Raw genomic sequence first — 25,583 nt, 5'->3', positions numbered from 1 at the left:
TTGGTAATAATTTGGGAGTTTTAAGATGCCTTGAACATTTATTAAATGGGTATCATTAAAGCATCTGTTTTATTTACTGAGTTTAGAAAACTGTTTTATTACCAGTTCAAATTTCTATCTTTAGTATATAGTAGTTCTATGAAATTAGGTGTGATATATTTTTTTTAGTCCTCACCCAAGGATATGTTGTTGCTTTTCTTTTCTTTCTTTTTTCCTTTCTTTCTTTCTTTCTTTCTTCTTCGATTTTGAGAGAGAAAAAGAAAGGGAGGGGGAGAGAGGAAGGGAGAGAATGCGAGAGGGAAACATGGATGTTTGCTTCCTTTATGCACCCTTAACTGGGGATCAAACCTGAAACCTGGTAGGTATGTGCTCTGAGTGGGAATAGAACCTGCAAACTTTTGGAGTATGCAATGACACTCCAACCAACTGAGCAACTGGCCAGGGCTAAAGTGAGGTTTTGAAGTCAGAGCATAAAGCAAAAATTAAGTCAAAATGATATGAAGTCTCCTAGATTTAGAGACTGCCATATGGTCTCTCATAAAGACCAGTTTGTTTGTTTTTCCTCCCATGTAAGAATAGGCTATTTTATTATCTGATGAAGTATTAATGACCACAGTACATCTTTAAATGTTATAATCATACTCTGTGTTTGAAGTTTTTACAGTAGAAGAGCCACAGGGCAACTGAGAGTAGGTAATAGAATGGCATTTTCATTTCTCTCATCTCAGGATTTGTGTAGGGCATGTGCTTATTTATTGACCATAACAGCCAATAAGATGATTGTGGGGAACTGCATATCTTATTTTTTTAGCATTACTTTACAAATATTTGTTCTGTTACAAATAGAAGTTGTAGAAGTTAGAAATAGACATTAGGTGAAAATCTGATATGATTTCAGTGTGTGTTGTACTTTCTGGTTATTGTGTTTATGTGGAAGTATGGGTTTCACTCTTAAGGTTCCATATATTGTACCAACAACAAAAAAGGTCTTATTTAGCCTAGTTTACTGCATGTAATACCTGCTTATATTTTTGTTTTATCCTTTGGTTTTATTTTGTACCTAATAATGACGTACTTAAATTGCTCTATTTTTTAAGTGACTTTTCATTTCTGTCTGGTTTCTTCCTGAGCTAAAAGTCAAGGTGTAACTTTTAAGCACATTGCTCATAAAATAAATGGGGGGGGGGGAGGGGGAATTTCCTTTTTAGCTCCAAATTTAGTTCATGTTTGTGCTTTGTCTGTACATATAAAGCCCTTTTTTCTTTTATCAGAATTATACTCCTTATCTCCATTTGATGAATAGAATGAAAACTAATGATACCATTATAATTAAGCCAATTATTCATTAACAGGAAAAGAGTAAAGGGAATGCCAAAAAAATATAGGCATGCCGTTTGTGTCAGAAAGCTGTAGTTTAACACTCGCCAGGTTTGTTCCCTACAGATCCTGGGGGAAGGGACTGGACAAAGAAAGGATAGACACATGCCCAATGAAGTCCAGGTAACATAGGGGAAGGGATTACCTGTCAGGCACACTTGGGAACAGGTCATTGGCCAGAATAGGTGTGGCCACTGCAAGCACAGGAAGATTTGATACTTAAACTCCTAAACAAAAAGAGTTCTCTATCTTGGCTTTCTTGACCCCTTCTCTCTTGCTGCTTGCCACCTGACTCCTGGCTTATGGGGCTATCTGCATTTGCCCACATGGCCCACAGTCCATGTACAGTGGACTGATGGACTGGGTCTAGCCTGATGCTGTGTCAGACTCAACTCCACCATGGACCGGAAACTGGATACTGGCTTTGTTTTTAGCTTTTTTTTTTTTTTAAATCCCCATCTGCACATTTTCCAGGACTGATTTAAGGGAAATGGGACTTTAGAAACCTAGGGATATAATTCCACATGAATAAACCTTTCTACCACATCTCATTTTTCTCCTGGGGACCTCTGGAGATTCTTATTACAGTGGCACTCCAAGAACTCCACTCCACTATGAATGGAGAAGGGCAGGCCAATTCTCCTATCTATATATATAAAAGGCTAATATGCTAAATGTCTTTCCCTCCATCCAGCTAATGACATCACATAGCAATGCCAGGCTTCCTCTCCCAAGTGATTAGCCTCCTTTCAGTTTCTTCAGTCCAGGAACACTTAAGCCAGGAAAAAAAATACTTGACACTAACCAAATGTCTGAATCGTTTTTCCTGTGCCTTATCTCATTTCATCCTCACAGAAGTCCTGGAGTAGGTAGATAGAATCCTATTTTGTGGAATCCTATTTTCTTTTTATTAGCCAGAAAACAGAGATTTAGAAAGTTTGGAAATTTGACCCAACTGAAAAGAAATAAGAAATGGTGGACCTTGAAGATGACTTGAGGTTTTCTCACTGTGCAGAATATAGTCAAACACTGCTGCAGTTAAATATTTTAACCTTTGTTCTTCCTGCATGATCTAAAATAATAATCTGCTTTGTATTGATATTTACTGCTGTGTTGCTGACAATTACCTGAAAGAGAAGTTGGGTTGCTTCACTGGGATGGAAAAAGTTTAGCTAAATCAGAAAGCAGGTCTAATTAAGCAAGTTTGTTCCATATCTGTTAGTATAAAAGGCTAAGTTGATTCGCGCATATGCGATACATATGAACGTATGTGTTCCCATCATTGTTGATTGAATCAGTCATTGTTGGTTGTGAATTTGGTTGACACTTCTATTATAGAGAATGGGTGAATAGTGATATTAAAATATTTCTTCTAGTTAATATTCTTTCATTGTGCATGAATTCGTTCACTCTGCCACTAGTAACACTAATTAAAAATATTTTTTTTAGTTCTATTTACCTTTTTATTGCACTTCAGCTTTTCTCTCTTCATTTTTATTATTTGCATATTGTCTTTGTTCTACACAAAACTATATTTATTATCTCTAGTCATTTAAAGTATTAAACATGCATTTTGATTGAGAATGTTGCTAAGTAGAAAATCTCTTGTAGTTAACTGTATGGGAAATGCATGTTGCTTTATCGCATTGCACTGGAGATAGGTTACATAGTGTGCCACAGATCTTTTTTGGCTCTCTAAATTCTCATTTAGCAGTATTCTTTCAGAACAAACCTAATTATAAGAGTTTCACTTGTATTCTTGGCAATGTAAACCTTGAGAAAGTGTTACAGTCTCTAGTTAGTAACAGTTTAAAATCTCTTAATACAGTGAGCTGTCACCATGTTTAATAAATTTATGATATTGCATTAACAAATTCTTTTGGCTGCCAAGCTATCTGTTGGACACATGCTTTGTTTTATTTATAGATTTATATCTAACCTTTGTGGGTTGACTTGGTTTTATTTTTCTATTCACTTCACTTGTTACCATACAGTAATATAATTCTGTAACTGGCATATGCTTAAAGTTGTCAAGAGTTCTGTGAAAGAACTGAAAAAGCAGATCACTAAACTTTTCGACTTTGAGAAGTGTAGTAAGATAATGCTTCCGTAATTTACATAAGACACAGTAGTTTGCCTTTATTAGCATGTGTTATTATATTATCTTTCCTCCCAACATTGGGCAAACTAACAGGAGTGTCTTTAGTTGATAACATTGGTGGAGGCAGCAACCTAATTGTTTACCTCTGAAGTTTTAAACTACTAAAACCTTGGGGGGATGGGGAAGAGATTCATAATTAACTAGTTATCTTAGACAGGGGTCCTCAAACTTTTTAAAGTGGGGGCCAGATCACAGTCCCTCAGAGAGCTGGAGGGCCGGACTATATGAACTACTAATTCCTACTGTAACACCTCGGCTGCGCTCACTGCCCAAAAACCCTGGCGGGAAGGATCAGACTCCTCTGCGGGCCGCATGTGGCCCGCGGGCCGTAGTTTGAAGACCCTTGTCTTAGAGTAAGCTTTTGATATATTTTTAAAAGTCTTCCCTTGGATTAAACATTTGTTTGAATGGAAACTAGCTTCAGTAATTAATAATTGTGTCAAATATTCTTTGAGTTATGGGTGCTATATTAAAATATCAGAGTTCATTTTTAGAAGGGATAAACTATCATTAAGGTCTTTAAAATGTGTAATATATTAACCCTTTGCACTCCGCTGTCCCCTCTCAGGGGACATCGAAATTCTAGCATATCACTCGGATGTCCCCTCTCAGGGGACATTGCAGTTTATTAGTGATTACGGGGAATTGAGTTAATTCAACGCACGTTTCCGCTGTTAGCGTCGAGTTGCTGGTAGCCAATGTCCAGAATGGTTCAGAGTGCAAAGGGTTAATACTAGAAGCCTGATGCATCAAGATTTGTGCAAGAATAGGCCTTCCTTCCCCTGGCTGCCGACGCACTGCCTTAGCTCTAGCCAGAGCCGCCTTTCCACCTTCCCATGCTGTCCAGAGGCCCGAAGCAGCTGGGGTGGTGTGGAACGCCTTTTATGCAAATTAACCCACGTTCTTTATTGGATTAATTTGCATACCCACTCCTGATTGGCTGGTGGGTGTTATGAAGGTACGGTCAATTTGCATCTCTTTTATTAGTATAGATATTCTTGATTTGCTAGAGATCTAACTTTCTAATTTAAAAATTTTATTTTAGGTAGATGAAGCCAGTCTTGTTAAATTATTATGTCCAATTCCATAGGTTAAGCATGTTAGTATTTGTTAAACATTTACTTTTTAAAAATTATTAGACATAAGCTCCTTTATTTTGGCTATTTTTGTATATGCCAGATTTCTGACATTATTTTAGTAAAAGAGATAAGTTAAATTCTAATTTCTAAATGTAAATTATTTGAATTTAATAAGACTATTATTATCCAGGTCTTTCTAAAATAAACCAACACCTTACTTTACAATAACTCTTCTAGGTGTTTCTTTTTTCTTTTTAGTTGTTTTTGAGTTGTGAAGAATTTAGGTTGAAGTGAAAGGAAATGTTTTTTTCTTGTACAATAAGCTGCAGCTTTAAAAATTGTTTTTTGTTTTGTTTTTATTTTTAATAAATTTTTATTGTTCATATTATTACAAATGTTCCTTCCTTCCCCCCCCCCCCCCCCATTGCTCTCCTCCACCAGGTTCCCACCCCAACCTCTGCCCTTTCCCCACTCCCCATTGTCCTCATCCATAGGTGCACAGTTTATGTTCAGTCTCTTCCCACATCCCCCTCTCCCCTTTTCCCTAAGAATCGTCAGTTCACTCCCCTTCCATACCTCTGATTCTATTGTATTCAACAGTTAATATTGTTCATCAGATTTTTTTTTTTAATTTCCTTGGTTTTTAGATTCACTTGTTGATAGTTACGTATTTGTTGTTCATAATTTTTATCTTTATTTACTTTCTCTTCTGAAAGAACCCCCTTCAGCAATTCATATAATTCTGGTTTGGTGGTGATGAACTCCTTTAGCTTTTTTTTTTTTATTAGTGAAGCTCTTTATCTGGCCTTCAATTCTGAGTGATAGCTTTGCTGGATAGATTATCTTTGGCTGTAGGCTCTTACTATTCATCCACCTTGAATATTTCTTGCAATTTCCGTCTGGCATGCATGGTTTCTGTTGAGAAATCAGCTGACAGTCGTATAGGTGCTCCTTTATAGGTAACTACCTGCATTGCTCTTGCTGCTTTTAATATTCTCTCTTTTTCTTTTGCTCTTGGAATTTTAATTATGATTTGTCTTGGTGTGGTCCTCGTTGGATTCCTTTTGTTTGGAGTTCTGTGCGCTTCCTGGACTTGTAAGTCTAATTTTTTCACCAGGTGGAGGAAGTTTTCTGTCACTATTTCTTTCAGTATGTTTTCGATATCTTGCTCTCTCTCATCTTCTGGGACCCCCATAATTCTGATGTTGGTTCGCTTGAAGTTGTCCCAGAGGTTTCTTACATTATCTTCAACTTTCTGGATTCTCTTGCCTTCTAGCTTCTGTGGAGGAGTGTCTTCTAGCTCTTTATGTTCCAAATCTTTGACTTGATTCTTGCGATCTTCCATTCTGTTTTTAGGACTCTGTATAATATTTTTTATTTCAGACAATGTCTTCTTTATTTCTTGTTGATCCCTTATCACTTCTTGTTGATTCTTTATTAATTCTAGTTGATCTCTTTTCATATCCTCATAGGTCTTATCGATCTTTTCTAGGAAGTTCTTGAAAAACCTTATAAGCGTAGATTTGAACTCTATATCCAGTCGCTTTTTGTCCTCCATTTCTTTCGTTTGTGATCTATTTCGTTTCAGCAGTTTGGGCATTTTCGCAGTTTTCCTAATGGGGCGGGGTTTCAGGGTGGAGCCTACAGCTTTGGCTTTTGTCAGCCCCACCCTATGCGGCTCCTGCATCTCAGGGTCCTTCAGTACTTGCTGCAAGCGCCTCTGAGAGAAAGGTGCCCTCGATTTTCACCTGCTACCAAACAGTCTAGACTCTCCCCCAATGAGCCCGGTATTGGAGTTCAGTTCAGTTGGAGGTGGAGTTGGAGGTGGCGTTTAGTGCAGTTTGGAGCCCCTGTCTCCTTCCTGCCAGGGCAGTCCCGCGGCACAGCCAACCGTCCCTTCTCTGCTCGCAATGTGCGCGCCTCCGGGACCTCCTTTCGCCGCTCCCTCGGGGTTCCGCCTTACAGCCCAGCTCCCTATGGATGAGCCTGGGTCCCGGGGTCTGGCCTAGAACTGGGGTTCAGAGCAGTCGGAACTGGGGCCCAACACAGTCGGAGCTTTTATCTCCTTCCTGCTAGGGAAGGCCAGCCAGGCTCTCCGGCTCCGTCCTCTCCGCGCGCACCGCGTGTCTCCGTACCTTAGGCTTTTACAGCTCCTCCGCTCTTCCTTTTGGTTTTCTCCTTGCTTCTCGTTGTAGAATTTCCAGTCAGTTGACTTTCCTGTAGTTCTGGGTAATGTCCATTTTATATTTTAGTTGTATTTTAGTGAAATTGTTGTGTGCGGCTGCGGCTAGGTGTTTACCTGAGTAGCCATCTTGGATTCTCTACTAAAAATTGTTTTTTTTAACCTAACCTACCTAAGTATTAAAATGATCTTTTATCAGTTTTCTGATTGGATTTTCGCACCATGAACAAATATTTTTTGTTTTGTTTTTTATGCTTATCTTCCCCTAGCATTTTACTATGAAAAATTTCAAACAAATTTAAAATAATTTTACTGTGAGCATTCACATATAAACATCTAGATTCTAGAACTAACATTTTTCTATATTTGTTTTAGGATATATCTTATCCATTATTTCATTCATTATTCTATCTTTTAAAAAAATGTATTTCAGAGTAAGTTGAAGACATTAGGATACTTTTCCCTTAAGTATTTCATGGATGGTATTAACTAGAGTGAGATGTTCGTGTGATATATGTAAATAAACTAGAGGCCTGGTGCACAAAATTCACCAGGTGTGTGTGTGTGTGTGTGTGTGTGTCTGTGTGTATCTGTGTGTGTCTGTGTGTCTGTCTGTGTCTCAGCCCAGCCTGCACCCTCTCCAATCTGGGACCCCTCGAAGGATTGTCTGACTGCCTCATGTAGGCCTGAATCTAGTAGGGATCACCACCTAACTGTCCTCCCCTGCAGGCTTGATCACTCCCAGCTGTCCTCCCCAATAGGCCTGGTCCCCCCAATTGCTTTCCCCTGCTTGCCTGATCACCCCCAACTGCCCTCCCTTGCAGACTTGGTCCCTTCCAACTGCCCTCCCCTTGTGTCTATCTGGGGGCAGCCATCTTGTGTGGAGTGATGGTCAATTTGCATATTACTCTTTTATTAGATAGTATTGCAGAGAGGAAGGGAGTGAAACATCAAAAGTTGAGAATCATTGATCAGCTGCCTCCTGCAGGTCCCCTACTAGGGACTGTGCCCACAACTGAGGCATGTTCCTTGCCTGGGAATTGAACTATGACTTCCTGGTTCATAGGTTGATGCTCAACCCCTGAGCCACACTATCAATGTTGCATTTTTTTAGTAGTATATTCCATTTTATTACTTTTGGTTTATTTTAAGGTTTACATGAATTTTAGGCAGAAATTATTTGCCCCTTCTGAGTTCTTAAGCACACTATACTAAACTCCCAGGTGGTATTTGATTACATTATATATTACTGCTTAAAAGTAATGCTCTCAGAACACAGTGTATAGAATATGCTCTGTAAATACTTGCCAACCAGTTTGTGGTTAGACGTTTTTCTTCCAGCTTTTGTTACAGAGATCTCAAACTTTGGGTATAACTGTACTTGTAATTAACATTTGAATGAAGACAAATTTCAGTTACAGTCTCTTATCATTTTTCTTTCCCTAGGGAATCTTAATTTTTATAATGAGTAAATGAGACTTTTAAATGACCACAAAGTTGAAAGAAACCATATGTTCTTTATCATATAGAGATGAAAAATAAGAACCAACCATATAATAAGGCTTTTGACAATGATGAGTTTTTACCTTTTATTTTCTTTGACACATTTTAGTTTTTGTTATGCTCTTAGTACTTTGATGTCTACACTAAAGCCCTTTTTATTGTGTATTTCTGTTGTTCTTTAAGAATAGCTTATTTGGAAGTAGCACAGAATTGATGCCTCTCTTAAAATAGGGCAAGTGAAAAGTTGGGAGTTTAGTATGATATGAGAAGTTGTGGAGATTTTGCGTTTTTGTTCTTCCCTTTCATTCATTATCTCCATCTAGGTCAGTACCTCTGTAAATCCAGATAGATTGGTAGGGTTAAAATGGAAAAGTTATTTATGAGTAGAACAGGGTGGTACAAGAGTTTACCTTTGGCAAGTTTTATAGTGAACAACTTTGTCCATAAAACTTTGTCTAGTTTGTTGATTTAATCTCAATATTCATAGTACTTTTTAAAGTATACTTAAAGTGAATTGTTCCTGTCTTTTAGAATGTCCATCTATTTAATAGTCATGAAGGATTGAAGAACTTTCAGAGAACAAATGTGCAACATGCTGTGTTACTAAAGAATGTACTGCCTTGTTCACCCTGTCCATTTTTAGATTAGTCTGGCTGGTGGTGAAATGCTAAAGTGTTTGCCACACAGGTGCAGTGTTCTGCAGCTGTTGGAAACACCCCCACCCCCCACTTCAGTATATAATTATACTCTGTTAAATCATTAATGCTAGAAGATGGGATTTGAGAATTTGAATGTCTGTTTACAAATAGGTACAACTTGGAGAGAAAATTGGTCGTTTTGGCAGCTAAATTTAACTGCCTAGATGACTTGAAGTTTCCAAATACTGAAACCTAGGTTTAAGGTTATGGATTTATAAAATTATAAGAGACTGCCTTTGAAAGTGTGTGCAGAGTTACTGCCCTCAAGACTGAACTTTTTGAGGATGGGGCTTGCATAATTTCATTTTTAAAATCTCTTGCAACTAGCATAATGCCTGGCACATGGCAGCATTTGATAATTTGTGAATGTCTTATGTTGGAAGATGAAGCCTAAATGTAGTTTAGATGTAGTATGGTACATAATCAGAAGAGAATTATTATTATTATTTTTTTAAAGAAAATGGATGACTTGTAAGTTTTATAGCAGTCTTATGAAAAAGTGCCATGGCCGCAGAGAGAAGGGGAATGATTAATACTGCCTGTCGTGGTCATGGGACACTATATTTTGACATATGGAAAATCTTTTCCTGAACTACAATTAGAGAACTTGGTTTTGAAGTTTCCTTATCTAGCACACAGCATTGTATTCTCCAATAGCATTGTCTTTTTCTCCTTATCCCTATTTTGGGCATTTTTCATGCATTGTATCGTAAGGAGATTAAAGTTTAATGATTCCAAATATGAAGGTTCTTGAGAAGAATGCTTTCCTTAAACCAAATATTTTCTCTTCTGTAGTTGTTTTTCTCTATAATGAAAGTGTGTAGGCTTTGGAGTCAGACATAGATTTGAATACCATGGTTTTGAAGCCCAGCTTTGAAAACTGTTTACCTCAAGGGAGTAATTTGACCTCATCTTGCAGCAGATTGTCTGTCCATGGCTTGTTTCTCCAGCTTCCTCAGCTTTCTATTCAAATGCAGTCTTCTTGGTATGGCTATTGCCTTCACTGACCGTATTATTTATTTGTTTATTTACATAAATATTTCAATGTATATTTTTATTGATTTCAGAGAGGAAGGAAGGGAGAGGGAGAGATAGAAATAGCAATAATGAGAGCGAATCATTAATTGGTTGCCTCCTGCATGCCCCACTCTGGGGATCGAGCCCACAACCTGGGCATGTGCCATGACTAGGAATTGAACTGTGACTTCCTGGTTCATGGGTTGATGTCCATGCTAACTGGGCCTGAGTATCTTAATACTAGCAGCCCAGTGCACAGATTCGTGCACCAGAGGGGTCACTTGTCCTGGCCTGCAGAATTGGTCTGAAATGAGCTCTCCAACATCCCCCAAGGGGTCCTGGATTGCTAGAGGGCACAGACTAGGACCAAGGACCCCATTGGTGCATGATCGGGGCCAGAGAGGGATGCGGGTGGTTGGCCAGCTGTGGGGGACTACGGGAGAGTTCCAGGGTGTGTCCAGATTATTTCACTCAGTCCCGATCGGCCGGATCCCAGCAGCAAGCTAATCTACTGGTCAGAATGTTTGCCCCCTGGTAGTCCATGCATGTCATAGTGAGCAGTTGAATGGCCTTAGCATATCATTAGCATATTACATTTTGATTGGTTGAATGATTGACCAGACACTTAGCATATCAGGCTTTTATTACATAGGATTGCTTACCTCCCTCACATGTCAAGCATTTCTATTTGTTCATTGTCTCTTCTAACCTCTCTGGAACAAACTCCTTGAGGGCAGGGATATTTCTTATTTTAGTCACTGCCATATTTCTGTTGCCTAGCACAAAAGTACTCCATAGTATCTGTTAAATTTTTTTTTTCTGAGTTATAAAAGTACTTTGTTCACCACAGACTTTTCTTTTATTAACTGTCACAGAGTGATCGAAATGAAGCCTTTCTGAGGAAAACAATCTATCTTGTCAACATTGAATATATATTTTGTGAATACATTTACAGGTGGATATATTTCATTTCCATCCTTTTATCTGGAAATTCATAATGGTTGATAAATTTGATCTTAGCCTGAGAGGATGAAAAAATGTTTACAGTTGACAGAAAGGATCAGTAAAACTAGTAACATTTTTTTAGAGATGATTTGAGAGGAAGAGAGAGAGAAAGGTTTGGAGAAGGAGTCAATGTGTCTTATAAGTAGGAAAGTATCACAAGATTAGAATTTAGTTCCTTGAAGCAAAATACAATGGGAAATCATTGACAATTTCAAGGAGTCTAATTAAACATATTTAGTAATTTGACTTTTACAATCATTAGGATAGTTTAAATGAAAGAGAACTAAAAATACTAAGAGCATTTACAAAGAAAAGTTTGATATATTTGAGGTTTGAAATAATCTGAAAATTGAAGGAGAAATGGTCAAAAGGAGGAATTTGAGAAAAAGCAGTAAGTTTGGGGGGTAAAGGGTATATAAGAGGACAGTCACAGATCTGCAGTCACTTCACGTTTGTGCCTTTTAAGAGGATGGAAGAGTAAAATTTAAAATAGCAATTTGGCATTATTTTTGCTTTAGGGCCGTGGTCGGCAAACTGCAGCTCGCGATCCACATGTGGTTTTTTGGCCCCTTGAGTGTGGCTCTTCCACAAAATACCACAGCCTGGGCGAGTCTATTTTGAAGAAGTGGTGTTAGAAGAAGTTTAAGTTTAAAAAATTTGGCTCTCAAAAGAAATTTCAATCCTTGTACTGTTGATATTTGGCTCTGTTGACTAATGAGTTTGCCGACCACTGCTTTAGGGTAAGGAATAAGAACTATAATTTACTCTCACATCCACCCCTAGAAAAGAAGCTAATAAATGAAGTGGCCGTGTTTTGCTGTGCTGTATGGAATGCTTTTGTAATATGGTTTCTCTTCTACTATTAACTAACAGGCAGAGGATGAAGGAGTATTTTATTAGGGTTAACAACATATGTTGTTCCCATTAAAAAATGGAGGTAATTTGGATGAGATATTGTAGAAGATGTTGATGTGGTTTTAGAAAAGCTAAAATGATTTGGCAGAAGAAAAGTTAGATGTATAAAGATGCTTCTTTTTAGAAATTTGAGGGCTTTTGGTTTGTCCAAAGAGCTGCTTTTAGATGGAATTTCTTTCTAAAACTTAACCAAGGCTATATTTTACTTGTGTTAATTCTGTAGGTCTGTCTGTTGATTATGTAGATGACAGTTGTCAAACAAAATAGGGGAAAATTATTTTTAACAGAAGATATGTAGGATGGGAAGTATATTGTTGGCTTTTTAGATATGTTATACTCTTGGGTATTTTAGCCCATTAGATAAGAGAAATCTAGAAAGATATAAAGGACAGAGCAACGTTTTCAACAAAATTATTGTTCTGCTCTTTGGCTTTCTCTTTATCTTATCCCCTCTCGCCTTCCCCATTGGCCAGAACATAGCCTTCTCCATCTTCCTGCAGAATTTTAACACTTTCCCTTCAGTGTTAACACACAGTATAGAATAAAGAAGAGTGGATTTAACCTAGGTACCACATCCAGCATTTTTCATGCACTCACTGTGTTTGTTCAGTACTATGTTGGCTCTGGGCATATAAACATGAATGACACACAGCACCTGTTATGAGAAATTCACAGTAAAGCAGTCTATTGGGAGAATAATTACAATTTATATATATATAAAAGGTTAGTATGCACAGTGTTTCTTCCGTAGTTCAATCGCTTGCTGTGATGTGCGCTGGCCATCGGGACAGTGCAGAATGAAGGAAGCCCCCGGCTGGTAGTAGGGAGGCCCCGATTGACCCTGATCGCTGGCCAGGCCTAGGGACCCTACTAGAATCTCTAGTATTTTCAGTGATACTTGATGAGCTAGGTTTTATTTAATAATCTTGACCAAAAAAATGCTTTTGTATCTAGTAAAAAAAATTAATACTATCGTGACTTTTTTCCATAGACATTAAAATCAGTGTTTAAGAATGACCTGTTTTAATATTTTAAAATTATTCTTATAAAGAGCAAATAAAAGACCTGTTTTTTAGTATTGTTTGACCAATTTTAATCAAATTTTTAATTTTAACTAGTTTGACAAGGCATCTTTTAGTATATTCAACTAAATATAGCTTTATTTTAAATTGTTCAAATGTTACATTAATAAAAATGAATGTTATTAAAAAGAGTCTTTTTAGTTCATGCATGTCCCAGTTCTTAACATTTTAATCTTTAAGCTATATTACTCCTTTCTATTCCCCTATTAGGTACTTTTGATCTTTTAAAAATTTTTCTTTCCTAGTATTAAAACTTTGTTACTCTATAAAAAAATATTGTTTAAAAGTCTGTTAGCAAAATCCCTTTAGATCAGTGGTTCTCAACCTTTCTAATGCTGTGACCCTTTAATACAGTTCCTCGTGTTGTGGTGACCCCCAACCATAAAATTATTTTTGTTGCTACTTCATAACTAATTTTGCTCTACAGCAGCGGTTCTTAACCTGTAGTTCCCGACCCACAGGTTAAGAACAGCTAGCAGGGTCGCCTAAAACCGTTCGGGAAACACGGATATTTACATTACAATTCACAATAGTAGCAAAATTACAGTTATGAAGTAGCAACGAAAATAATTTTATGGTTGGGAGTCACCACATCATGAGGAACTGTATTAAAGGGTCGCAGCATTAGAAAGGTTGAGAACCACTGCTTTAGATGATAGCAGGATACATTTTTTTCCCTTGCTTTATTTTTATTTATTTTTATTGTACCTTGTTAAACTGGTCTTATACATGAAGTTTCTTAGAATCAGGCAGTTCTTGGTTCCTATGGGACTTACTGTTTTCTCAAATGAAAATAGAAAAGGACTTCAGAAAGGAAACCTGGTGAGTGTGAAGTACTTTGTAGGGTAAGTCTTAGTTGTGACCTGGATTATAGAGATCCAGGTATCAAAGCTTTGAATATTTTTACATGGGATTTAAAAATAGATGATAAGGAGGCTTTTTCTAAATAATAATTATAAGAGATGCTACATAATTCAGCCATAAACTTGTTGGTATGTTTCCTGGAGGGTGGGTGGGTATAGGGAGGTTGGATAGGAAGTGGTAAATCCTTTCCTTATAATACTTATTGGAAATCCAAAATTGTTTAGTACTGAGACTTAATTCTTAAGTACTTTGATCTATATATTTGTTTCTTGCCATTTTCCAAAATATTAGCAAGAATTAGAAAGGTTTTTTAAATTATTAGAAGTCAGAATTCTAAATTAATTATTCATTTTTAAAGCATGTTATAGACCGCACAAGTAGTAAGTGCTTTTAGAAGTGTTTTGAAGAGAAACCTGTTAAAGAGGAAACAAATGATTCAGTCATTAATAGTAACAATAGGTAACATGTGTTAAGTGTTTGAGACTATGCCAGGCATTTTTTATGATTTATCTCATTTAATCCTCACAACACAATATCAGGTAGGTGCCATTGTTACATCCTTAGGAAATTACAACTTAAGTGGCAAAGTAGATGTTAGTTCAAGGTCATGTTGCTAGTTAGTGATGGAGCTGGGACTTGAACCCAGCAGCTCTAACATCAGAGTACCTGCTATTAATTACTATGTAGAACACCACAAATTCAGTGAGAATGGTAAGTATAATAAGTCTGAAAAACTGCTTTCCCCAACTGTTATTATCATCAGTTTGTTTTACATTTTATTTTCATGCTTATATTCAGTTTTAACAAAAAAACATGCTGGCATTTCAGAGGGATTTATTATTTAGGGGGATTCTAATTTTCATTTTTAAATGATGCTAATGGTTCTCTCTCTCTCTCTTTTTTTTCCTTGATAGTAAAAAACCCCTTTGATGAAACATTTGGAAAAATACAAGTAAGTAAAAGATGATAATACTGACATTTTGTCTCATGTTTTCTATGATAAAAGTATTACCAACTAAAAATAATAATTTTTAAAAGGTTCTTGCCCTGGCTGGTGTGCTCTGTGGTTAAAGTATTGGCCCATGCACCAAAGAGTCTCAGGTTCAATTCCTGGTCAAGAGCACATACCTGGGTTGCAGGGTTGAACCCTGACCTGTTGGGGCCCATGCAGGAGGCATCCAATCAGTGTCTCTCTCTTTTTCTCCCCCTCTCTCTCTCATTCTCTCTCTTCCTCCCTCTTTCCCTCCCTATCTCCTTAAAATATTCTTTTAGGCTGAAACAATAAATTTTCTCTCTTTTTTTAAAAATATATTTTATTGATTTTTCACAGAGAGGAAGAGAGAGGGATAGAGAGTCAGAAACATCGATGAGAGAGAATCATCGATCAGCTGCCTCTTGCACACCCTCCACCTGGGATGTGCCCGCAACCAAGGTACATGCCCTTGCCCGGAATCGAACCCGGGACCTTTCAGTTCGCAGGCCGACGCTATATAAACTGAGCCAAACCGGTCCCAGCAAATTTTCTCTTTTGAGTATCCCTTAACTGTAGTGTTACTAAATCTGACACGGACTTGTCTGGAGACCTGGCCTTACCCTTAAAAGTATGCATGTTTTCATAAGTTGTTGGATATCCTTGCCTAGCAGTTTTTGTCCTCTTTGACTTCATCCCGTCTCTCTTTGGACTTTTTGCGCATTGTCATGCCTGTTCAACCATCAGGAAGGCAAAGGATTTAGAAATAAATATTCCTTAGGTTGCCTATATATGATTTCTTTTTTTTAAAAGGCTCTATAATGTAAATTTTAACCAGGTTTACTCACATGAAAATATTTTTTGCTTACCATCATATAGGCACTTCAAGAATTGATATTTGAGTTACAATACAATATTCTTAAATTTTTAAATTGTAGGACCTGACAGTAATATAGAACTGTGTAGAATACATTATTTGTTGTGATGAGGAATGTGTAAAAGTGTATAATCAGTTCCACAAATTATTACCCCAGATTGTTAGGGTGAGACTTTGTAATGATTATTTTTGGTAATATTCTGTTGAGATAATTTGTTTTAAAAGAGTTGACAATCAGTTACACTTTTAAGTACAATACTGCTACTGGTGCTGTAATTTAAATTTGTACAGTGTACTCAATAAACATGGCAAAAACAAGACTTTATTTATTTATTTTTAATTTCTTTATTGATTATGGTGTCACATAATTGTCCTCATCCCCCCACTCCCATCCTAGTCCCCTCCCCATGTATGCCCATGCCCTGTTGTCCATGACCTCTGGTTAGGCTTATATGCATGCACACGGTTCTTTGGTTGATCTCTTTCCTTTGCCCCCACCTTCCCCTACCTTCCCTCTGAGGCCTGATAGTCTGATTGCTGCTTTTCTGTCTCCAGGTCTGTTTCTGTTCATCAGTTTATGTTGTTCATTATTTTCCCTAGATGAGTTAGATCATGTGATACAAGGAATTCCCTTATAAGGACCGAAATTGAGGCAAGCCATAATGGTTATGCTGAGAGGCAAATGTATCAGTCTGTAGTGAGTTCCCTTCTGGGTCAACAGTTCTTTTGAGTCCCCATTTCAAATGTCAAACAGTTCTTTATGTTTACATGTCAGCCATGGTATTTCAAATCTGGCTGGTTAACAAATGGTGTTGATGCAGGTCCAGCTGACTCTGGTTTGGTCCTGGGCATCCTTCAGCAATGCACAGCTCCTGTCTGCTAGTATGGCAAGGTGTTGTCAGCGTCTTCCATCTCTGGACTGATTCTCTTCTGTCTTCATGGCTGGGGCACTCCTGTCAATTCCTCTCTGTTGCAGAAATCCAATTGGTCTCGGAGTTGTTTTCTGAAAATATACAAACATATTCTCGAACAAAGGGTAATAAAGGGATATTTTCTAGAAATTTGACTTAGGAATCCCTTTTCATTTTTTTTTTTTTAAATCCCCCCCCCCCCCCCCCCCAAAAATGATTTTCCTCTGGCTTGTTTTGAAACCATGTATGTTTTTCATGGGTATCTTGTTGTTAGCATTTCAGAAGACTTTATTCTGTATAATTTTTCCCATGAGTGAAACTGAAGTTCTGAACCTCTAAATCAGGATTGGGAAAGCTTTTTCTGCCAACGGCCATTTGAATATTTATAACATCACTAGAGACCCGGTGCACTAAATTCATGCAAGGGGCGGGGGAGGGTTGTCCCTCAGCCCAGCCTGCACCCTCTCCAATCTGGGCTCCCAGCCACTCACCTGCCTGCCTGGCTGCCTGATTGCCCCTAACCACTTCTGCCTGCCAGCCTGATCACCCCCTCACCACTCCTAACTGCTCCCCTGCCAGCCCAATTGCCCCTAACTGCTCTCCCCTGCAGGTCTGGTCCCCCCCAACTGTCCTCCCCTGCTGGCCTGGTTCCCCCCAACTGCCCTCCCCTGCAGGACTGGTCCCCCCAACGGCTCTCCCCTGTAGGCCTGGTTGCTCCCAACTGCCTTCCCCTACAGGCCTGTTTTCCTCCACTGCCCTCCCCTGCAGGCCTGGTGGCCCACAACTGCCCTCCCCTGCAGGCCATCTTGTGTTCACATGGGGGCATCAATCTTTGACCACATGGGGGCGGTCATCTTGTGTGTTGGAGTGATTGTCAACTTGCATATTACTCTTTTGTTAGAGAGGATTTGCAGGCCACATAAAATTATTAACTTAAAAATTAGCCTGCTATATTTGGCCAAACTTTTAATTAACTCACCCTGATGCCTTAGGAGGGCCAGATCAAATGCTTCCGTGGGCCTCATACACAGGTTGGATGTTCCCCACCCTGGCTTTAAATAATAGTAATAATAAAGATGATGATAGTTCACTTATTCTATGCCAGGCACCATGCTAAGTGTTTAAAATTCATTGTCATTAATCAGATGCATGATACAAACAATTTAAAATATTTTTCAGAGAAAATTGGCCGAGGAAAGAAGAGTGAAATATTTAAAGGGGACAATATATGAGAAAATTTGGTAGTGTTTCTCTACAGTTTGATTTTTTTCTCCCAAGAATAAGAGTATATGTATTACTATAAGAAGGTCTGGCCGAAGCCGGTTTGGCTCAGTGGTAGAGCATCAGTCTGCGGACTGAAAGGTCCCAGGTTCGATTCTGGTCAAGGGCATGTACATTGGTTGCGGGCACATCCCCGGTAGGGGGTGTGCAAGAGGCAGCTGGTCGATGTTTCTCTCTCATTGACATTTCTAGTTCTCTATCTCTCTTCCTTCCTCTGTAAAAAATCAATAAAATATATTTAAAAAGAAAAAGAAAAAAGAAAGTCTGGATCTTATCCGACAATCAGAAGGTAGCTATCTCAAATTATAAAACTGTTTTTGTTAAATGAAAGATTACTTTAAATATGGACTTATTGGTAGATCATTAACTTGTTTTGGGGGTTATTAGGGAAGCCACTAGTTAGACACCTTCAAGCTGAATGTTAGAAGGGATCATCTAAAAAGCAGACAGAATTGACAAAGAATATAATGCAACTATAACCCATATAAGTTGTTATAAAGAAAGTAACTTTAATATTTGATTTACATATGTTTTAGACTTCTTATTTAGCATACTGGTGCTAAAGAGAATTGAACCAAACAAAGCCTTTCCTTCTCTAAATTGATTTGTTCACATTAATAACATAGTCCATTTGGATGTCACTTGAGAATCTTGTTATATATATAGATGCTCTTTTTGAATAAGTCATCACTAGAAAAATAATTCATGAAAAATTTATAGTTGAGCTTTTGGGTGCTTAAATTCTTTGTATGAGAATGTAATAATATGTATGTTATCCAGTATGAGATTCATTTACATCTGATTTTGTTATTTCTTCTACTTATCTAGTCCAGTGTTAATATATGTGAATCTAAAGATGAAGTTTATTCCTAGGCCTCTGGTGTTCATTAAAGATGTAATCACAAAGAGAAAGTGTTGAATTTTTGGATTTTATTTTATTTTCAATAGGAAAGTGGGGATAGGTTTGATGAGGATCTAACCATCATAAACATAAAGCAAAAAGGAAATCAGTCACTTTTCCAGATAAGGGAGGAAACAAATAATAAAATTCTCAGCTACTTTATTCATTTAGTTTTTACTCTCAGCTACTTTAATCTCAGAGCCTAATCAGATTTACCTTGATTTTATGTGTCAGGTCCACAATCTACATTATCATTGAATTCCTTTTCATTCTATTATAATAATGAACATATTTATTTTTAAATATATTTTTATTGATTTCAGAGAGAAAGGGAGAGGGAGAGATAAACATCAGTGATGAGAGAGAATCACCAATTGGTTGCCTCCTATTCACCCCCCAACTGGGGATTGAGCCCGCAATCCAGGCATGTGCCGTTGACCAGAACTGAACCTGGGACCCTTCAGTCCGCAGGCCAACTATACACTGAGCCAAACCAACTAGGGCTGAACATATTTATTAAAAACAATTTTGTGGTATAATATATCACAAATGCATAGCTTTCAGAATCCTGGATTTCAGCCCCTGCAGTTATTTTTGATATCTGACTTGTGCAATTTGGATTTTTAAGCTTATGCAAAGATAAGGACTGTCTTGATTCAGAATCTGGTTGAGATAAGAGTTGAGGGGGAAGAAAATCAAAAGGATTGGAAGGCAAGTAGTCAACTGAAGGAATATCACTTGTCTTTTACCAACAATCTCATATAAAATCAGGGACTCTGGTAGTAGGATTTGGAGCCTTTGATAAGTTTTCTTTTTTCTTTAGTGTCACTGGTTAAAGCTGCATTGACAAAAGCATGCCACTTACCGTGTCCAAATTTTTCTTCTGTCTCTGAATATATAGCACAAAAATAAATGGATGAGATCGTATGTTATTGGATATATAATTACTTTTCCAGATTTCTGTATCTTGTCGGAATTTGCTTTTGGTTGTACTCATCCAGTAATTCTGTTAGACATTTTAGGGGGAAAAGGGGAATAATAATAGCCCCCTCGTGAATCATGAATTAATTTCAAATAGTGTAATAAGCTATTATTACCCGCTGTCCTAACCTACTATTCTTCATTGCTTATATTGATCCTTCTTAATTGTGATTGCTCTTAAATTGGAGATCTTTAGACTAATTGGTAGGGTGCAGAGACATTACAATAGTCTCCTCTCTAATTTCCTTTCATGTGGTCAGTCAGAGTATTAGTCTTGATGCACACATTTGTTTTACTTTCCTCTCCCCAAGCTTTCAAAACGAAGTAAAGCTCTTTGTCTTGGTATTTAGGGTTCTCTAGCAGTTTATTCCAAACTGCTTTTCTAGTAGGTTGCTGAGTCAAAGTAGGCTACTGGTTATGTAAGAAATATAACAATGCTTTTATGCCTTTATGCTGTTCCTTCTGCTTGGAATGCTAGTGAATTCTATTCTTCTTGTGAAACTCAACTCAAATATTTTCTCTCCCATAATAGATCTTCCCTTCCCTCTCTCTTAGTGTTTACATTATATTTTGTTTGCAACTGTGATATGTTTTTTGCCCCTGGGAGCAGGAACCATCTTGTTCACTGGATCTCTTGCTTTGTGGCTAACAATTTTAACTCATAGTATATACTTGTCAAATGTTTATTTTACTTTAATGGTTCATAAACTTATTCAGGTCCACTTTGGGAACTTAGGAGATGTTGAGGTTCAATCAAGGTGTCGGTACTCATTCCTTTATTATGTGGTTGAATCAGATTAAACAAAACATGAAGGGCAGTCTGGAAGAAAATAGTGTCATAAGGACAATATGCATAAGCATGCTATTGTATAGGGCAGGGGGAATTGAGGAGCATTGTTTTGGTGGTTGGTGAAGTTTATTGTGTATGAGACCTTTTTTAGCACTAACCTTAGTACCAATTTCCCAATCATCCTCAATAAAGTAAAATATATAAAGTTATTATTTAGATTTTAGGCTTAGGTTTCTTTAAAATATGGTAGCCATTTTTAAATATGAATTTGTCCTTTAGATTATAAAGTATCTATGATTTTAAATTTTCTTATGCTTTTCTTTTTGGGTAAGACTACTATTTGGTGTATGTGTTTTTCTTGGAGTTACCTAGATATTTTAAAATAATTTCTTTTAATTTTAGGAAAATGAAAAAAATCTTATGATGAACACTTTATACAAGCTTCATGATCGATTGGCACAGCTTGCAGGTAATTATTTTAACAATAATCATTTCTAAACGTGTTTTGAAAATTAAATTTGCATATGTAGCATATTGTAGCAATAGAAATAGTTTTTCTCAAGTCTAGTGTTATATTTGTGAGATATTTTCTCTTTAGACATTATTTGGAGTGGACTTTTATTTTTGTAGATAATATTTAATCAGGGTTTTTTTTTCTGCCTGCCACATGTATTAGTGAAAAATGTATGTATATAATATCATTCTAAAGTAAAATTAAAATTTTTCTGCATTAATATTAAAATTCTGAAAGCTTAAAGTATAAATTAAATTGGGTAAGCAATGAATTAGTTAAAATCCTAGAATAAATATAAAAATGCAGATTTTTCTTTAATGGTTGTATAGGTGTCATAAAGTAAATATAGTAGAATTTTTTCTTCCTGATTTATTGCATTTTCTTTATATTCTGCTCTTAGTAAGTCTTTGAAAGCTTTCAAGTATTAACTTATTTGCATATAGGTTATTAATAACAATAATATAGGTGAGTTGGTATTAAGTTTAGTACCTATAAACTGTGGTAGCAGCTTCAAAGTTTGTTACTTTTTAACTTATTATACATTTAAACCAAGAGACTTTCTTCTTATAGAAGAGATTTTCTTCTTATAAACAGTTACAAGAAAAGAAAAATGTAATTGTTCATACTCTTGATGTAGTAGATCCTTTTTGTGGAAACCACATCATTGGTAGAAGCCTAGTAGTTAATGGGGAACTTTTCTTATTGCATGGAGGCATTTAGAATCCTGGCAGTTCCCCATCCTCTCATCAATCTTTATTTTATTAGTTCGGGTCCTTAATTTTGATTAGTTTTTTAGGTTCACAATTCTGTGTATATCACTAAAAGCCTTATTTGCATTGACTTTTGAACGGTCATATTTATACACTGGATGCTAATGACATTTATTTGGTATGCTGTAGCAACTAGAAATAGTTTAAGTACATACTTTAGCCAGGAATTCCTGATATTGCTACTGCAAGCGTCTACAGTTGTTTCTATAGCATTGTTTTATGAATATGTCAGCATAATCTGTAGTGCTTTTAAAGATATAGATTCCTTTCTATAGAGCAGGGTTTGGAAAAGTTTTTTCTGTGAAAGGGCCAAATAGTGTAGAACATTTTTAGGCTTTGTGGGCTAGACTGTCTCTGTCGCAACTACTCAATTCTGCCATTATAGCATGAAAGCAGCCATAGATAATACATAAATGAATGAGTGTGGCTGTGTTCCAATGAAACTTCATGTTTATACTAGTAAAATCCAGTGGTAGGCCAGATTTGGTCTATGAGCTATAGTTTGCTGACCCCTGGTGTAGATCTAAGGCATCTGAATTTCCAAGGATGCATTATAAAGTTTGAAACTTACTTGTTCATCTAATAGGTATTTGTTCCCTTTTTACAACTACAACCACTAATATCTGGCTACTCTTAACAAAACTTATGAATAAGAACATGGTTTCTTTTATGATAGGAAAATTTGCCAAGACTTTTATTTTACTTTAACTATTGAACTTTTAGGTTAATTAAAGTTTTTTCAATTACTTGAAAGAAACAGGACAAGAAAAACTTAAATTTGAAGTTCATTATGAGGATAATTGATCTCTAATAACCACAGATAACCTAAAAGAAAAGGCTTTGGATTTTCTTATAGCGACAAAAAAAGGAAAATTTGCTTTTCTGTAGAAACTAGATTATAGTCAGAATAGAATCTTATAATGATGTGTTAAAATAATTTTTAAGGCTTATACACCACTTGCTAAAAATAGGCTTAGTTATGTTCTGAAAATGTATGTTTTAATTAAAACTTATTTGCATACTTTATCAGTTTTAGTGATAGATGTATATATTAGAACAATGAATTTTCCCGCTTGAAAATAATGAATTTGTGGAGGGCCTTCTGTGTGCCAAGATCTTTGGATAGGCATAGTGTCACATAGTTCCTACACAAGCTAACAATGTAGTTGGGAATATAAGAAGAAGATAAGTTCTTATCTAGACTGTAATGCATGTTAAAGGCTGTGGTTTATGTAAAGGTAATTATTTATTTATATTACTTGGATTATTCCTAGGAAATATAAACAATGTTCATCTTTCTTTAGTGAGTACAATAACTATAATTGTAATTTGTAATATATTTTGATTAATATTTGTTTTCTTCCATTGAACACCGTACTGATTCAAAATTAATAATATGCTAATCTTTCCAGGAGATCATGAATGTGGCAGTTCTAGTCAGAGAACACTTTCTGTCCAAGAGGCAGCTGCATATTTAAAAGTAAGCAGTGAAATTATAATTTTAATAACTATATTCTTAAAGTTTATATAAATAATAACTTATATCAAAAGTACCATTTATTTGCCCTAGCCAGATGGCTCAGTTGGTTAGATCATAGTCCCGTACACCAAAAGGATGCAGATTTGATTCCCTATCAAAGCACACCCAGATTGTGGGTTTAATTCCCAGTCGGGGCGCATATGGGAGGCAATCAATCAATGTTTCTCTCTGCCCCTTCCTTTTTCTCTAAAAACAATAAAAAGCAAAACATCTTTGGATGAGGACTAACAAATAAAAATTTAAAAGTACCATGCATTTTATTAATTGCACTGTTAAAAGCTTGGGCCTACTCTTTGGTATAATGGGAGCAGATAGAAAAAGCAGAAATACTCAACATTTTTGTTTTAGTTTGCTTCTCTCTCTGAGACATTGCACATTAATTTGGAAGGAAACAAACAACAGTTGTGAGAGAGAAATTGAGATAGGGACATAGCATGTAAGAGCAAGTATGCATCTAAATTGTTATTTATTTCAGATCTGTTGCAGATTAATTTCATTTTAGGGTAATAAGAGAACTTTGCAGATGAATTTTATAAACCACTGTAAATGATATTTAGGAAATCCTAGAAGAAAGGAAAGGTTAAGATGGATAGATATCATTCTGATTTCCAAAAAGACAGTGGATTTTGAAAGCCATAATGGTGAGCTTCAGTTCTGTAAATAAAATTCCATAAAGATATGTGTGTACTTAAAATGGAAATGTTGATCTCCAGAAGCTGACATGATTCATTACCAGCAAGTCATGTCATATATTAGTATAGTACTTTATTTTCGCCTCTGTTTATTGTGGTCAAAAACAGATGAGATCTATCCTATTAACACATTTTTAAGTGTACAATACAGTATTGTTGACTACATGCACATCATTGTATTAAGACTTTTTCATCTTGTATGACTGAATCTCTATTCTCATTGCACAGCGATTATTCATTTCCCCTCTTCCTAGTCCCAGGCCACCACCATTATACTTTGTGACTGGCTAATTTCACTTAGCATTAGTGCCTTCAAAGTTCATTTATCCATGTTGTAACATGACATATATTTTTTAAGGCTGAATACTGTGTGTGTGTGTGTGTGTGTGTGTGTGTGTGTGTGTGTGTTTGTGTAAAAACTCCCATTTTCTTTTATCCATCAGTCTGTAATAGATAGTTAGGTTGCTTCCACTTCTTGGCTATTGTGAATAATAGCAGAGTGAACATGGGATGCAGATATGTCTTATATCCTCTTTTCAATTCTGTGGGATACATATTTAGGAGTGGGGATAAATGATAGTTTTATTTTTAATTAAAAAATATTTTTTAATTGATTTCAGAAAGGAAGAGGGAGATAGAAACATCAATGATGAGAGAGTATCATTAATTGGCTGCTTCTTGCACGCCCACTCTGGGGATTGAGCCCACAACCTGGCATGTGCTCTGACGGAATTGAATTGTGATCTCCTGGTTCATAGGCCGATGCTCAACCCCTAAGCCACACCAGCTGGGCTATTTTTAATTTTTTAAGGAAACTCAATACTGATTTCTATAGCAGCTACAACATTTTACATTCCCATTAATAGTTTGCAGGTGTTCCCCTTTCTTCATATCCTTGAAAACACTTGTTGTTTTTTAAATAATGGTCATGCTGACAGTTGTAAGGTGATAACTCATTGTGATGTTTACTTACATTTTCCTGATGATTAGTGATGTTGAGTATCTATTGAACATTTTTATGTCTTTAAAGAAATGTTTATTCAAATCCATGTCCATTTTAAAATCACGTTGATTTTGTTTTTGTTATAGAGTTGTAGGAGTTCCTTATTTATTTTGGATATTAACCCTTATCAGATAGATGGTTTGCACATATTTCCTCCCATTCTGTAAGTTGCCTTTTTACTCTGTTGAATGTTTCCTTTACTGTGAAGAAGCTCTTTAGTTCAATATAGTTCCACATGTATGTTTTGCTTTTGTTGCCTGTGCTTTTGGTGTCATGTCCAGAAAGTCATTGCCAAGACATAAAGCTTTACCCTGTATTTTCTTTTAGGAATTAAAAAAAAAATTCTCATCTGAAGATACTTTTCATACAGAGTGGAAGGGAGGGATAAAGGTGGCAGTAATGGGGAGTCAGAGAGAGAGAAACATTGACATAATACACATCAATTGGTTGCCTCCTGCACGTGCCCAGGG

At 36.5% G+C, this 25,583-nt stretch overlaps 1 protein-coding gene across 1 annotated transcript in view; it reads left to right on the top strand.

Annotated features, from left to right (window-relative positions):
- LEMD3 (LEM domain containing 3) overlaps window positions 1–25,583 on the top strand; it is a 74,604-nt gene that overhangs the window by 16,092 nt on the left and 32,929 nt on the right. The window contains exons 2-4 of the mRNA XM_084877587.1: window positions 14,798–14,835; window positions 20,997–21,063; window positions 23,291–23,358. Of these exons, the coding sequence (XP_084733713.1) occupies window positions 14,798–14,835; window positions 20,997–21,063; window positions 23,291–23,358 (173 nt within the window). The remainder of the gene's footprint in view (window positions 1–14,797; window positions 14,836–20,996; window positions 21,064–23,290; window positions 23,359–25,583) is intronic.

The sequence above is a fragment of the Pipistrellus hanaki genome (assembly GCF_964339955.1).
Source record: "Pipistrellus hanaki genome assembly, chromosome: 3".
Lineage (NCBI taxonomy): Eukaryota > Metazoa > Chordata > Mammalia > Chiroptera > Vespertilionidae > Pipistrellus > Pipistrellus hanaki.
Note: the sequence above shows the minus strand (reverse complement) of the source record. Positions and strands in the feature narration are given on the sequence as shown.